At 43.1% G+C, this 17340-nt stretch overlaps 1 protein-coding gene across 4 annotated transcripts in view; it reads left to right on the top strand.

Annotated features, from left to right (window-relative positions):
• Positions 1-16748, top strand: part of LOC308075516 (protocadherin alpha-C2-like) — a 162537-nt gene extending 145789 nt beyond the window's left edge. For 3 of the 4 annotated variants that reach the window (XM_080415436.1, XM_080415434.1, XM_080415433.1), the window contains 2 exons: positions 1871-1956; positions 13305-16748. In XM_080415436.1, the coding sequence (XP_080271562.1) occupies positions 1871-1956; positions 13305-13612 (394 nt within the window). In that variant the 3' untranslated portion in view covers positions 13613-16748. The remainder of the gene's footprint in view (positions 1-1870; positions 1957-13304) is intronic. The other variant, XM_080415435.1, reaches the window with a different exon arrangement.
• The last annotated feature ends 592 nt before the right edge of the window (positions 16749-17340 follow it).

Genomic DNA, 17340 nt, shown 5'->3' with positions numbered 1-17340 from the left:
CAATCTCATCCCTGAATGGAAGACACAGTATGTCTGTCTGTCTGTCTGTGTATGTAATGTATGTCTCTGTCGATATGTCTCTGTGTCTGTCTCGCCCTCACTCTGTCTGTCTGTCTCTCTCTCTCTCTCTCTGTCTGTCTGCCTGTCTGTCTCTCCCTCTATAATTGCACTTGGTCAGAGGCTCAGCTCTACATTCATTTTGGGATAGCTGTAGCCATGACACGGGTGGAAAAAATATAGACAGATGGGAATGTGTAAAACCTGGCAGACAAGTTGGAGACATGTGGTGACAGGTAGCAGAGGAAAGGGAGATGACGAAGAGAGAATGAGACGGGCATTAGGCAAAAAGCCTGTTATCAGTCCAGTGTTTGCCATTAATAATTGATCAGTGCAACTCAATGACTCCAGCGCTGAGCGGTACTTAAAATGGCCACCCTCAATTCACCTCTACATGCAACTGCTGCACACACACATAAATTATACGTTTTCACAATCTCATTACACACACACACACACACACACACACACACACACACACACACACACAGACACACATGCACACACACAGAAAGAGATGCACACAGGGTGGGGAGGGGAGAGATGAAAGAGGAGGAGGAAGTGATGGAGCAGGGGGTAAAGGAGAAATCAGATAGAAAAGGAGCCAGGAGAGGAAGGGGACCAATCTGTGATTGTCTGACCTTGGACCACGCACAGACACACACACAGAGCACAGGAAGCATACACAAAATGGTGGTTATTCTTACCGGTATCTCTCTGATATCCCAATCCTGGATGTTCTGTTTCTAGCTGCTTTCAGTCTAAATGTTGTTGACCTGGTTTAAATTCAATAAATACCAAGAGAAAAATGGTGTATTAAGCTGATTGTAGAGTGGATTTTTGCTTTATATAATGCAACAAGAGGGGCATAAACAGGTAACAAGATTGAGACAGCTTGACAGGAACAGACAGTAACACACAGTGAGACAGGGTGATTTGGATGAATCAGGCCCAACAGTACTCGTCTGACCTCAGTGAGACTTTAAACTTTCAGAGACCCAGTTTTGCACTCGGGGAAAATAAGTGGATAGGGGATTGAAAATGGCACAGCAGCAAATAGGGACTGAGAGCTGGAGTGCAGCTTTAAATAAACATATGGACTGGTTTATATCTTTATCAGCAGATTTAAGAGTTCATATTCACACACACATGCGCACGCACGCACGCACACACACACACACACACACACACACACACACACACACACACACACACACACACACACACACACACACACACACACACACACACACACACACACATGCTACTGGAAAAGACAACACACAGGAGATAATTTAGTGTTGAAATCCCATGGGGTGGGTGTGAAAATGTAAACACTTCCATCTATAATCCCTAATCCAGAGAATGGCAGGAATATGCATGGTGGTTTGCCCTAATCTCAAAGTTGGATTCCTGGTGTTTGCTGTTGACCCCCTCACACACATATTCGTGCAAATGCACAGGCACACGACATCACCACAGTTTAATTTAGTAATGCTGTGTATTATGGGATGGATGTGCTAAAGAGGAATGAATAGTGTCCCTGGAGGCTTATGGTCCAGTTATTTGGGACAGACATAATACACAAATATCTGAAAACTTTGTGTCGGCACACAGTAAAATCCTCCAGTGGTCATTTACCTCTGAGTGTGTAGTAACGGACCCAATTGCTAAATTAACATAACGGATTTTGTATGTGTGCATATAGGTTTGTGTTTTCGTTCTTGGCTTGTTTTATCAGGCAAAAACTGTGTGTCTTAGAATAATATTACCAGTGTGTGAAATCTGTATGCCTGTGCTTTTTGTTTTCCAGCTCGGTGCACATGGAAGAGTCGGCAGTGATGCAGGGAGCCCAAGGGGTGCTGGTCCAGAACTGGCCCACCGTGTCCAGCGCTGCTGGTAAGAACATTGTCCCAGTGGACTGACCTGCAGTGGTCCAGTCCAGACCATTCTCACTGTGGCCCCTACCCGTGGTGGACAAAGTACTCAACCCCAGTACTTGAGTCAAAGTATAGATAGGCAAATATCCTGGGCAAATATTACTCAACTATAAGTGAGGGTTTCACAGTACTTGCTTTTAAAAATACTTTCAAAAGTACACATTACAAATAACATTTTCTATTTCTCTTTTTAATATCAATGCATGCACACAAAATAGCAGATCTACAAACGACGCCTTGTTAGCTTGTAGGTCTGCTATTTTCACTATTTGAAATGGGGCTTAAGTCTTTAATTCATAATGTACTTTTTCCCTTTGTAGAAATGTAGTGGAGTCAAAAGTACAATATTTGTCTTTGAAATGTTGTGGAGTGAAAGTCAAGTATCCAAAAATATAAATACTCAAGTACAGTTCATATACTCACAAAATGTACTTAAGCACAGTACTCAAGTAAATGTACTTTGTTACTGTCCACCACTGGCCCGACTAATTACGTCTCTTAATGTCTGCAATCAGACCAACGACTTAAACATTCAGTGCTAAGACCATCTTGCACCAGTAACAGAAGATTTCTCTAAGGCTTATCACAATCAGGGAAAATAATAAAGTGAGGAATACAGAGGTATCAGCTACGAGATCGCCCTGACCCACTCTTCTCACTTCCCTGCACGGTGTGCAGAGGAAGTGACACGTGTTACACAGGAGTAGATGGCTATCACTGCTCTCTATAACAGGAAGAGGGAGAGAGAGAGAGAGAGAGTTTCAGTAGTTTATTTGATTTTCATCAGGATGTTTTTACAGAGGCTTAATAGCTGAACCACAGTGGGCAAACACACATTACAATTACATTATCTGTCACATACCCCCTCTTTTATTACGTCTGTCTGTCTGTCTGTCTGTCTGTCTGTCTGTCTGTCTGTCTGTCTGTGTGTGTGTGTGTGTGTGTGTGTCTCTCTGTCTCTGTCTCTGTCTCTCTCTCGTACTGTACCAATCATACTCTATAAAGACCCCCAACTCTATAATCATGACTTTGATTTGACAAGCACTGTGTTGGTCTTAGGTGATGCATTTCTTAAGTCAAAGTCAGGTCTTTCTGTAGCAGATTTGAGTTTGGATGGAGGGGGATTTTGACATTCCACCAAATCATATGGGGGATATGGACCCAAAAATCGAAAAAGATGCAGAGAAAATAAAGAGAAAGTAAAGTTTCCCGAACAGAAAATAGAGGAGAGATGAAAGAGACCGGAGTGGAGACAGAGGGAAAAGGACACACGGACGGACGGATAGGGGGTAAAACATACCGTACTCTCTCGCCAAGCCTTCGGCCTGGCGGAGACAATAATTTAGACATGCATCTGGAGTGGAGACAGAGGAAAAATAATTTAGACATGCATCTGGAGTGGAGACAGAGGAAAAATAATTTAGACATGCATCTGGAGTGGAGACAGAGGAAAACAATGCAGTTACAGTGCAAATAAATAGGTGATTTGTTGTAATTGGCTGTAGAGATGACCTGGCCTGGCTTCCCTTATAGACAGGAGGCGGTGTGGTGGGCTGGCTGACAAACTGCCCACACACTTGTTCCTGTCTCTCCTTGTCCACTCTTGCAGGCACAGGCACACGCACACGCACACACACACTTATCCGCCTTCACTCTACCATCGATTATTTTGCCTTGGTTGAAGACATACAGTCTACAGGCACTTGAATGGGCGCGTGGGTTGGAATGAGAAGGAGAGGGATAGAAAGAGAGTTATACAAGATATTTTTGCATTGTATAAAGACTAATAGCTGACTTATACTCGGTTACCGCAATCTACAAGCTCACATCACGGTGTCACACCTTGTGAGCTTTGAAATAATAATAATAATTATATTTGATGATGTAAATCAAATGGGAACATTCATTAACTTGGGATATATACATAAGGGAAGGTGGGTTCAATTGGATGATGTAAACCAGTGGTTCCAAAACCATTTAGCTCAAGACCCAGAAGAGATATTAGATGTTTGCCTGGGACCCAAACTAGTGAAAATAGCAGATCTACTAATAATAATTAAATGGTCCATGAACAAGAATGATGAGTAAGCCTAATGTAAGTTGTGTCAATGTAGTAGATCAAAGTCATTATCAGAGACTTTCAGAAAGCATAGCCAGCGAGCTAAATGTACCTTCAGTCAGTGTGTCACAGACGCTGCTCCACTCCTTTGGTGTGGTAACTCATATCCCAACCACTGTTCAGGTTAAGGGTTATCTGTGGTGCGTTTTGCTATTTTTGATTGACAGGGACATTGCCATTTCGTCGAGGGTCAATGTTCAATACACTCTGTCCAACCACTCAATCAGGCGTCTCCATGTGTAACCACAGCCATGCACTGCACAAGTTATCCTGACGTAACTAATATACTTGTAGTGTTGTGTATTGACGCGAGCTCGCTTCTGTTGCTAACGCTCCAGAAGTCACGAGATAACACAAGACAACAGCACACAGAGACAGGCGCAATGTCACCGCCGTGGGGAGGGTTAGAAATAATTGTCTATAAACTGTAGTCAGACTTAAAAAATGGGGGGCTGGGGTTGGAAAGAATGAGGGGGAACAGATTGAAAGAGAGAGAGAGGGGGGACATAAGAGCTCAACTTGTTAAGATGACACAAGAAGGTGTGGCTGGTAGCCTATAGCAATGGTTCTCAACCTTTTCAGGCCGTGACCCCCCAAAATAATCATATTTGAACACATGACCCCCTGGGGGTCCTGACCCACAGGGTGAGAACCACTGGCCTATAGAAATGTTGCAAAAGACCTCAAGGACTACATGATGAAAAGGTCTGTTTTCTGATGAGGATCATAAGATTGAATTCATATTTTTAATTATTTATATATTTCTCAGCCTTTTCCACTCAATTCCTCTAACCAGATTCCAGAAACTTCATGTCCCGGGGCTGTTTGCCCTTAAGCAAATTAAGTTTTCACCATCACACATCTATAGGCACCTAACAATGCAGCAAGTTTTAGTCATGACTCAGCAGGGATAAGAATAGAACTCCCTGCTAATTCATGCATTGTGGAAAACTGCTAATTAGCCTCGGCTCGACTTTTCATTGGACCAAAAATGACTTTGGCTTAGTACTTGAAAGGAATGTGAAAAGGCACTTACTTCTGTAGTTGTTTTAGCAGAATACAAAGTATGTTATTTTCCAAAGATGAAATCAATCTATTTATTGATTCAATGTGGCCAGTCACATCATTGATTGTGTCATAGCCTGTGCTATTTATAACTACAGCTTGTTTTTTAGGTGGGTCATTCACCTCAGGGTGGGAACAAAAGTATCGATGGTTTCAAACTGACAATAGTAACGTGTTAACATTTCAACCCATTTGAACTTTTGTTTTGTGGATACCAAATAAAAAGCCTTGTTGATCAGCTGTTAGCTTAGCTTTCTAGTTGTGCTCTGTAACTGCGTTCTCGGTTTTTATAGCCACATACATGCACAATACTGTAGCAACTTAGACTTGTACTTAGAGCCTCCTAAGTGGTATACAAATAAACATACATCAAGATGTAATCAATGATCAATGTTCAATCGAAAAACTGAAAAAAGCAAAATGCAAAAGAGTGAAAAGCAGTGTGAATATATAATAATAATTTAAAAAAAAGGAAAAAGAGAAATCTGCACAACTGTATGTTGTGAGTCTGTAGTCCTGTACAGTTTATTATTGCGAGATGAAAACTATACTGGGAGAAATTATGGTGTGGGAGTCTCTCTCCCTGACCTGGTATTAGAAGCCATTGCCCTAAACTGGTAGATGATAGTTGATACTAGTCATTCCTAGATAATATTAACCAACAAACAGCTGATCGGATGTGTCATGAGAGTGTTGGAATGAGACTACTGTATACAAGAGAGAGAGTGCATTTCTGGGATTTGGGTTTGTCAACAGCCTGGCTTGTTCCATCCTGAATGTTATTGTACAGGGTACTTTGGTGTCTTGCAGTCTATTTTTTCCCTGGATGTGACACAAGGCGCCACAGCTGACAACGCCCCTGTTCCTTCTCCTTAGGTTAACAGTGTGCGTGTTGGTGTCACTGTGGTGTGTCTGCGTGCATGTGTGTCTGTATTTTTGTGTGTGCACCTTTCTGTGTTTGTACATTGTTTTCTAATTTTGTATGTGTGTGTGTATCCGTGCGTGCGTGCTGCTGTGCGTTTATTGTATTATTATGTGTATTATTATTATTATCATTATGTGTATTATTATTATTATTATTATGTGTTTGTGTGCGTGCGTGAGATTGTATGTGTGTTGGCTGCCTGCTTTGTGTAGTACTCCTGGTGTGGCAGATGGAGTGTGGCTACGCCCAGATTAACAGACTCACATTAATGAAAAAGCGTTCTGCATGCTGTCTAACTCTTCCCCCTTTACCCCCCCTCCCTCTCTCTCTCTCTCTCTCGCTCCTCCCCTCTCTGTATCTCCCTCCATTTCATGACTCTGTCTCAAAACCAGTGGCACAATGGGGTTCAGAGAGAGAGGGAGGGAGGGAGGGCTGTGTACAATTGGAACTAGCCCCTGCAGACAGACAGAGACAGGGAGAGACGCGTGTGTGGGAGAACAACAGCGAGAGAAACCCTGGCAAAAGTGGGGAGACTAGAGAGAGAGAGAGAGAGAGAGAGAGTAAGATGGATAGGCACATGATGTGCAGAAGAGATGGAAGTTGGCTGCAGGGGACCAAAGTGCCAATGAGTTTGAGGAAAAGTGATGGACAGAGGCAGAGAGTGAAAAGGAAAGAGCAAACCAGAGAGGGAGGGAGGGAGGGCTGTATGAGGCTGCTGTTGCTAGGGAGGAGAGGCTGGATCGGGAGAGGGATAGGAAGAGGGAGAGAGTTTGCAGCTATACTCTCCATCAGCACCAACACTGTCACCGTGACTCCTGCGTCCGACTGCTTCACTGGAGGATTTAGTTTCCACAGCAACCATTCATGGCAACGAAGATTAGCGAGGTGGAGGGAGACAAAAAAATAAAAATGAAACAAGCTAAAAAAAAACAGAGAGGGATAAACATTGGGAAATCAGCTGGTGACAGAGGAAAATGATGAAGCATTAAAAACAGAAGTGGAGGAAAGAGTGAGATGGTTAAAGGCTAGGGATGTGTCTGTGGTGTGAAGGGGGAGAGAGGTGATGGTCAGGAAGGTGAAAGCAAAGAGAGAGGATGCGAAGAGCCTGACCTACATACATTGAGGCTGTGCTGTACTGCAGAGGGGCAGGTTTCAGTGCAGGTCTTTCTGCATCACTGCTTGGTGTTATCACATACAGTTACACACAACCATGGACACACACATCAATAGAGACAGCATCTTGCACCTGTTGAGGCAACACTGAGAGAGAGAGAGTGTTTTGGGGGGTGGGGGCGGGCTAAGACGGAACGCCCGTTTGTCCAGGTATTCCGCTTGTTCCTACGCCAACACAGGGTCTACATTTCTCAACATTTCAGCTAGACCACCTCCCTACCACTGCAGATGTACTCGTTATATTGCACCTTTCTTTACTCTGCCTACGAATTTGCCGTGAGATTAGGCTCAATCCACAAGACTAGAGATTTTGGTGGGAGAATTGTTAGGAAAGGCAGTCATCAAAATGCAAGCAAGGCTGACATACTTTTGGGCTGTACTTTGAGGCAAGGTGATCTAAGGAGATCTGTGACACATTGCTAACTCAAGGTAGAACTTTCTAGAAGCTGTCAGGGACTTTTTGCCTTCTGTTTCTGAGCCCCTTCCAACCCTTTTCTACTTACTCATGTATTTCAAACATTTGCTTTCATTTATTGTCTCTTAAACCCTTTAATTTCTTTTTTTCTCTGTATTATTTTCATAACCAACTCTCGATCTTTCAGGTCTTGAAACCCTTCATTTTTTTTCTCTCTTCATCTCTCAGTTTCGCCTCTCTCTCTCTCTCTCTCTCTCTCTCTCTCTCTCTCTCTGTTCTGTGGAGAATAAATCTGTTTTAATGCTCTGTTGTTTAGTCATGTCACTATTAAGGACTTTAATATAATAGCATAGACATTCAAACACACATATTGTACACACAGAGAGGTCCTTACAGACACTCACACACCCCACATAGACTTTGTTTTTTATTGCAAGGCTGTTAAGGACAGTCTCTTGGCATAGCTTGTCTCCACCATCTGTCACAAGATTCCTCTGGGATCATGCACCAAGGTATGCAACCTGGTATGAAACACAACATTATGATGTATTTGTGTAGTAGCCCACACTTCACAATTGCTGTTAAAGAGACATAGCCAGCCAGCCAGCACGGTTTTAATTCCGGCATTACTTTTCCTCTGATTTACTGCTTCCGGTTTGAGAAATATATGGTAATTCATGCAGAGATGCACACACATTCTCCTATCACTACCCAGGCGAAGGGATGAAAACAGACAGATGAATAAGAATAGGTTACGCGTAGACGGCAACATCGCACCATGTTTCAACCAAAAGCAGACACACACAGACCGACAGAGAGCAACACACAAGAAGGGGCGCAGGTGTTCTCTCAAAGAAGGGCGTGGTCCCAGCTGAGGGCGATCTATCATAACAAACCCACAATCCTCCAGCACTGCAGTGCCCCTCTCCCCCGCCCCCAAAAAAGAAAATACTACAGAATTGTCACTGAAACCTTGTATCTCCATATTTCGTTTTTTCTTCCTTTTTTTAAAATGTATTTTCATTGCTATTGCAATGCTATTGGTCACATTTTATAAATGTATAAATTATTTAACCACTTAAGTCCTATTTATAAAAAATGCAAACATAATCAATCTACAAGCTTACACCATGTTGCATTGCAACACACTATGAGCTTGTAGATCTATGAAAGGCTATTTATGTAAGTCTTTGAAAGAATTTGTCTATAATGACATACCCAAAACAGAGATGTCAGGTTGCAAGTGTTAGAGCTTGTTATTAAATGGCATAATTCCATTAGATCGATTGGGACAGTTTTTTTCTGTCATTTCATGAAAATTAACGGTTTTGGACATGCAAGGTTTTTGGCCAACAGCGAAATATCTTCACCTTCACAGTTTTGTCTATTTCTGTTTTTTCTTTTCTTTTTTCCTTTCTTGCCTTTTGGTGGTAAGGATCGTCTTTCATATCCGCATCCTTGCACTTCCTCGCCCCTCTTCCTCCTCCTCCTCCTCTCCTCCTCATCCTCTCTCTTCCGACTCGTTATGTAACGCTGCACTGCACTCCACTGCGCTTCTGCCCATGCAGCCGGCCAATGGTAGGACGAGACGACGGAATGAATAAAGTAGACGTGGCAAAATGGAGCTTGGATGATTTAAAGTGGCTGTGAAAACTTTTCGCGCAGAGAGAAGGGAAGACACGCACACAGACACACTGGACTGACATTCAGTAACACAGATAGGTGAAACCTAAGGAGAGACACAGAGAAAATCACAGCATCTGTTTATTCTGTGTGATTGCGTATTACAATGTTGCTGTAGTGTTAACATGTTGACAATATATACAGAGTGAGGGGTTGAGACTGAATGCAGAGAGTGTTCTGTTGGTAGATAGAGAGAGAGAGAGAGAGAGAGAGGATGGAAAGACCAGCAAGAGGATTTGGCCATCACTTGAACTATTCACTGTCGTCTGTAATGTTCCCATTAGTGATTGCTGATGGACAAGCTGTTCAACTACAAATTGCATTAATGTTACCATAAACACTGATAGGCATAATTAAGGCTCTATCAATAACTGGGAGGGATGGGTGTTGGCTTGCTGGGGTTTCACGCTAGATTAGATGAAAGGTCAGGGAAAACGAGAGAGAGGGTGGGGGGGGGGGGAGGAGGAAGGGAGGGTGGGTGTTATGTGAGAGAAAAATGAAGAGAGGGAGTGAGAGAGTTTTTTCCTCTGCAACAGCCATCGTCAAATCAGATAGAAGCATCGACTATGCGGGGATCAGTGCTGGGTTAGACATGTACCTCTGTTACCACCATGAAGGAACAGAGAGGCAGAGAACAAGGAGAGAGAAAATAGGTGGATGAGGGGGGTGGGGGGGATGAAAGCAGGCTCACAGGACACATGAAGACATATCGATCAGAGCGTTGAAATATCCACAGTGTCTGTGACATATTTGCAACTCTCATACCAGAGTGTAACGCCATTACATAGTGTTGGTAGTAAATCCAAATAGCATAGAGTCAGGAAATGTCTGTGTGACCTTTTCAGGTTCATTCTGACATAGCCAGACCCAGTAATGTCATCTGCTTTTTTGATACACCTGTAATGTCTCTGACACTGTCTGTATGAGAGAGTTACAGATCAATCTGTCTGCTCCCGACATGACTCGTATCACTCTCAGGGGTCCTGTTTTGTTCATGACGGCAGATTTGCTTTGGGTGTCTTATTAACTGCCTGCCCTGTTTTAGATGGGCAATTTTTCCAAGGACAATAGCAGATGTGTAAATCAAATGCCAATGTCCTTCTCACGTCAAATGCCAATGTTCTTGTCACGTTCAGGACCCCAGTGCTGCACAGCTAGGCGGGTAGTGATCAAAATCCCAAGATGAATGTGTTTTAATGCAGGGGACCCAGTTAACAAAAGCACAAGCTCTTAAACAGAAACACGTAACACTAGACAACAATCCAACAAGGACTGACTGGGGAACAAAACTAATATACACATGGGGGGTAATTACAAATGACATACAGCTGGGCCAGACAGGAACATGGAACTAGGAAAACTAGAACGGGGACAAAACAGTCAATGAGACTGATCAAGATCATCCACTCTCTTTGTGCATGTAAACTTCTCTTTTTTTAATTGTTGGTTGTTGTTGTTATTGATATTGCTATTGTTTATATTATTATGTGTTACCTTCTGCCCAATCTGGGAACCCATCGGCAAAAAAGAGAGATTACCTTCAGCCTTACTTTTCTGTTGAAATTGTAAAAGCAGTGTCTTGATACTGTTCAGGGGTCAGATGAGGATGTTATTTTTTGTTTGTTTCTCTAGAGAAGGAAGGCTCTTCCAGCGTAAATGAAGCTGACTCTTGTTGTGTCTGTCTAGATGAGGAGAACGTGGTGTCTGGCTCTAACATCCCTCCTCTGCCCTGTCCTCATCTCCTCTTGTCTCCAGTCTACTTTCAAAACTAGTTCAGCACATGCAGGAAAAATGAGAGAGAAGCTTAGGGAAGAATGAGATATTAACCACTTAAACCCTATTATACTTCGTCGTATAGCAGTGTCGCACAAAATAGCCTCGGCTTGTGATTGGCTGAGACGGGTGAAAGGAGCGTTCATTTTTCACATGATAAACGATCCCGCCCACCATGGCCTGTCAACTCGGACAATGCACTCATCATGCGTGCGGCCTTCAGCTGCTCACCACTCACCGAGCCACTCGCTCGTCTAGTTGCCCACACTGTCAGTACACTTGCCTTGTTGAGGTAACAAAACAAGCTCTCCTCTCCCCCAACCACACTAGGGATATAGCAAACAGTGCAATTCATCTTGACATGGTCCATTTGGACTAAGAGCTGCAACACGAGGAGAATTGATACTGAACGTAGAGTGAATATACTTAACCGCTTTTTTTGGCATGTCATTGTAGGTGGAAATAGTCCAAAAATGTGGATATAGTGTCTCAACCATTTGAACCCCAGCATACATATTATGGGGGGAACATTTAGTCGAAACACAACGCGTTGTGAGCTTGTAGATAAGCTATTTTTGGTGACGAGATTTGGTATAGAGGGGGAAAAGTGGTCCAACTCAGGTCCGTTTTACTAAGTCTAGAGGGTTCAAATACATGCTCATAGATTGGCTATTCTTTGCTATTCTTTGTATGACAAAGTATATAATGCTTTAAGAACCAATCAGGTACAGGAGGAATGGAGAGAGGATGGGGAGATGTGGGCCTGACGTGTTGTGAGGTCATGCTCTTTCTTCCAGATATGGTTCCTTACACTGGGATGGATCCCTGCTCGGTTATTCTACCCTTTGGAGCAATTTAGAGAAAAAAAAGAGAAAATAACTAAAAAGGGATGTGTGAAGAAAGTATTGCAAGTAGGTCAGTGTAGTGTGGAAGAAGGGTGTATTTTTCTGATGGGCTGAGTGGGTTAATTTTGCACCACTAGCTGAATAACGCCCAGTCTCAAAGTGTTGGATTTGTGACCATGCTCCTCTGGTTTAGTACTTCTGCTACTGAGCAGTTGTTCATGGGCATGGTCCCACCCCTTTAATGGTGTTATTTATTTGTGTGGAGGAGAGGTCTCTCTCCTTGGGCAGATTGATGTGTTGGTAGGGTGGCTGTGCCAAGTGTTGCTTTGCTGCAGTGAGTCATGGGTTAGACTAGAGAGACTTGAAGAGGAACAGAGTGACTGGTGGTAGCGAAGAGACACAGTTTCACACCTGCCTGAGTGCCTGTTAACTATCTGTAGGCTACATGCTCAGATGGGGGATGGGGCAGTCAGCTACATTGTAAGGCGGTTCACTTCAGTGCCCCCCCCCCCCATACACACACATAACCAAACAAGCACACAGCTCACATCGTGATGTTGGTATCTGCATTTGCCTTCTTACGCTTTATTGCTCCAGTGTAGTTCTGGTCATAAAAGTTAATCCCAATGCCATCTTTCCAAACATGCACTCTGCGGGTAAATGACACATTTAACTTTCCATTAAAATGCCACTGCTTCACTCCCTGACCTTTCCTTTCCTGTCCGTAGGGTGGAGGGTTTGATCTCTTTAGCCATGGCCAGGCGGGTGCCTTTGATTGCTTACCACATAACAGACGGCGGGGTGAAACCTCCCATTTGTACCGTGTCATGCTTGGTTCACACAGAATATCTGCGATTAGGGACCGATTCATGATATAACCGTGGATGCTAAGGAAAACGGAGAACTCTTTCTGTGGTCAACATTGTTACACACTGAAGTATGCTGCCATTGAATGTCATGTGGTCACAGAGACTGATATCTTTTCAAATATCCAAAATGTTAACGGCAACATGAACATGAGTTTGACGAAAGGCATATAGCGGCCTGGTACTGTATAGCACCACATCATGAGCCTATTTGAAGAATGTGAGCTGGAGTGTCTGTCTTCCTTGGCCTACTGGGAGGAGTGTGCATGCAAGGTTTGATGCCGAGCAGTCCAACCCGTTGGCCTTGCAGAGACAATTACATAGATATATCTGGTAATTGCGTAGTTATGATGTAATAACCAATTTGTATTCGTTTTTATGTAAAGTGAGGGTATAATTATAATAATAATAATATGTCATCTTTCTTTTTCTGTTCCTTTCAGATGGTGAGGGGGGAGAGGTGTCCCCTCCAATGGGAGCTGGCGTTGACAGCAACAGCTGGCACTTCCGCTACGGAGCCGGTGGCCCTGGTGCGCCTCCCCAGCACCTGAAGCCCGGTGACGTTCCCCCAGAAGCCTTCATCATCCCCGGCTCCCCAGCCATTATCTCCATTCGACAGAACCAGGGTGGAGAGGATGACAAGAGTGACTTCATCACATTTGGCAAGAAAGAGGAGGCCAAGAAGAAGAAGAAGAAGAAGAAGGAGAAGAAAGATAAGAAGGATAAGGGCAAAGATGATGGAGATGAGTAGAGGAGGAGAAGGAACAGAAAGAGTATGGAACATGGAAGGGGCATTGCTAATACAGAGGTACCAACCAAAGTCCACAGAGGGTGAAAAGAACAGTATTTCCCAGAACCACATTATCACATAATCTAACCGTTAATATCTTCAAACTCCCTCTGTGAAAATCTGGCCCTACAAAGATTCCTTTTCACCTGCAATCCCTTAATAAGGTAAATTGTTAATATTGCCTTGAAGACAAAATACAATAGATTTTTTCTCCACACCCCCTTGTGCCTATACTCCCGGAGCTGACATGTGGCCCCACCCATTTCGAATCAGGAGGGGTCACAAATCACCCCCACCCTCTGTTTTCAACCTTTCACCCACTTGGCATGTTGGCACCTCTGTTTTACCCCACTCCCCAGCTATAATGTGTAAACCACTCTCTCTGAGAGAAAACAACAACCTTGTACAACAACAATAACAAACAACAAAATACTATGTGCCAGCTAAGGGAAAAGATTAAAAAAGGAAATGAGAAGAAAAAAGAAAAGAAAGTAATCAGAAGAAATAGACAAGTTTGAGTAACATGTATGTTATTTGGAGCTGGACACACTTAACTTGTAAATAGCACAGGAGAGAGTTGCTGAAGCTAAGGCTACCATGACACTGCTGCAGCTTCCTTTGGTGTTAACAGTCAGTGTTTCCTAAGATGGCAACACACACACACACACACACACACACACACACACACACACACACACACACACACACACACACACACACACACACACACACTCATGCACACTCATGCACACGTGCCACACACACAAATATGCAAACGCAAATACACAGACTCATCATGACGAAGTGGACACTGAAAGCACTCGAGACCTGGAGAGAGATGAAAAAATAATGGAGCCAAAAACAACCAACATCAAAGAAATGTGCTTTAAAATAGACACACTGCAAGCTTTCTGCCCAGCACAGTCTCCTAGACGGCACACCTGTGTGCATCAACTCTCTCAGGTTGGAAGCAGCCTCCGTTGCAGTCACTCCCTGCCTGCTCACTGCTTTCTTAAGGGACACAGAGAGCTACATCTCTTGCTAGAAACCCAACCGCCTAATGCAGAGAGCAAAGGAAAGATGGAGAGAGAACATACCTGAAATTCTCCCGGGAAACCACAGAGTGGAGAGTTACCAGCTGAGCTGGCCAGTGGCTAAGCCCTTTGTCACTGGTCTAGGATGAATCCTTGTAGAACACCAAGAAGGTCTCGCGCTTTTGATAATATCTTCTCTTCTGTCCCTGCTACTCAGCAAAAGTCTAACGCTTTCTGCTCTGAATGTTTGGTAGCAACTCATCCTTACCTGATTCCCTGATTTTACCACTACTCTCCTTCCCCCTACTTGGCCCAAGCTACCACAAGCCACCCACTTCCATCCCAAGACCCAACTGCCCCGCAAGCCCATCCTGTACCATAGCCCACTGACTGCCTCTTTATGCGATGATAAGAGTTTGTGAACATGATCTCATTTTGTTAATTTGTTCTCAGAGAAGAGGCACAATTCCCAACACTCTTGCATTTCTTATTGTTTCATGTATCTCTTATGATTTTAAAGCTTTAACAGCAGTGGTTCTGCTTGTCATGCCCACTACCCCTTTGCCCCTCAGTCTTTATCCTTTTGCTGACCATAGACCTCCCCACCCTCACCCCCACCCAACCCCCTGCTCTGATCCCCTTCTCAGGAAGGGTCCTGGGAATGGCCTAATCTGAACATTGTGGTGTGCTGGCAACAGCATGGAGTAATGTGGACAAGGCCTGGGGAACACCAGTTGGGGGTCGACTCTGTGAACTCTTGTCAGACGTCTCTCTAAGTGCAAAACGGTTCAGTGCTTTTAAATTGTGAATATGATGTTCATTTCCTGTTTGTAGTCACTGATGAGAGGGGACCAGGTGGGATGGAGTGGATGACAGGAGGGGTAGAGGCCTCGGGTAAAACAGGCCGATAGGTGCCGTGGGCTGGCCCTCCCCTTCCATGTACAAGAGAATACAGTTGTCCATGAAATTGGTTGCTTAGGATTGTCGAATCAAAAGAGGTGAGTCACATATTGGCTTTTATGTACGCTGTAAATGTAGCGTAGACTTGCTTTTCATTGATTGTCTCTATATTAGTAAATTAAACCTGCTGAAAATATATGGGCATCTAATTCCCATCCCACAGCTCTATCCCACCAATCCTCTCTCAGGAGGTTTTGTAAAGAGGCGGAGACACGCCTCTGCCCTGCTTCTATTGGTCCCTCTCCCCTGCCTGTAACTTGTTGCCACGTCCCCAAAGTTTTGCGGCTCAGTATGACGTCACTCCACTAAGTGGCTGCTGCATGTACTGCTCAAACAGAAACACATACTATATAGAGAAATATATATATAAATAGATAGATGGCTATGATTTTATTCTTTTGTATTATCATTTTACTTCATGACTCGCACAGGAGATATTTGTATGTACTACTGTCTCTGCCAAGCATCTTCTACCTATTACCACCCTTCACACTCCACGGACGGTGGTGTTGTATGGCGTTAACTAAACCTCTTTAGATATTTGTCAATGCTAGTGTGATAACCTTGAACGCAGCTCTGTTCTGATTTTCTGTTTCTTCCCCCCTCCCCAAATATGATTTATGTTTTTGAGAATAAGCAAAGAAAAAAAACAAAAAACAAAACACTTCCTGTGTCTGGCTTTGACATGATGATCTAACTAACACTGTAATATTGTAACTGAAATATGTATGATCCTATGATGAGTTATCTGTTTCCTTTCACAAAAAGAAGAAAATGACTGAAAAAAGTTTCCATTGTAAAAAAGAAAAAAAAAGAAGAAAAAAAGGTATATGTAGTGTATGCTTGTGTTTAGTGAGAGTCCATGCTGTCATTATTCCCAATGTATGGTGGTTACCTATGGTGGTGATGTGCTGTCCTATATGGACACCACAGATCTGTTGTAAAACCTTTTTTTTTTTTGGACACCTGCTCATCAACTGTGACGGTGAAGTAGTGAATTTCATTTATTTTTCAGCTTTCTTTTTTTATTTTACCTAAATGGATACAGTGGTAATGTGTTTTGTTTATAAATCACTAAATAAAGTTTTCTTTCTTAAAAATGAGATTGAGCTTGTCCCCTTGGATGCTTGTTTAGAAGGAAAACATATGTGAATTTATAAATGTTTACTGTAGTCTATATAAGACCAGACGTCTTGACATAACGTTTTCCACATAATCTCTCGTTCTTAATTAATCTTTCTGAATTATAAATTTGCTGCATTTTATTCCAAAACCTCATAGTATAAATAATGTGAGGAAGAAAAAAGGCATTTTGAAGGTTGCTTTGTTTACTTATTTAGTCTGGGAGAGTGAGTGGAGCATGGTAATTTATCCATACATGAACCCTAGTGTCCCTATTCTGGGATGAACATTTGACAAAAAGTAGCAGTTATATAAGCTTGCAACTCGTCGCATTGCGACATGTTGTGAGCTTCTATATCGTCTATTTTCGGTGAAGAGATTTGGTGAGAGAAAAAAGGAGTGGTTAAATGTGTTATGAATGTCCGTTGAGGTGTTTGAATTGCAAAACTTTAATTTGTGTTCGGGATACGTTTATCTTCTTTCCACAATAGGGGCTGAGAGGGAGACCAAAAAAGGGTGGATGACAAAAAGATGTTCGAAAAGATTGAGAAACAGTCAATCTGGCTTTAGAGA

Source organism: Gymnoscopelus braueri, assembly GCF_963280865.1.
Source record: "Gymnoscopelus braueri genome assembly, chromosome: 20".
Taxonomy (NCBI): Eukaryota; Metazoa; Chordata; class Actinopteri; order Myctophiformes; family Myctophidae; genus Gymnoscopelus; species Gymnoscopelus braueri.
Note: the sequence above shows the minus strand (reverse complement) of the source record. Positions and strands in the feature narration are given on the sequence as shown.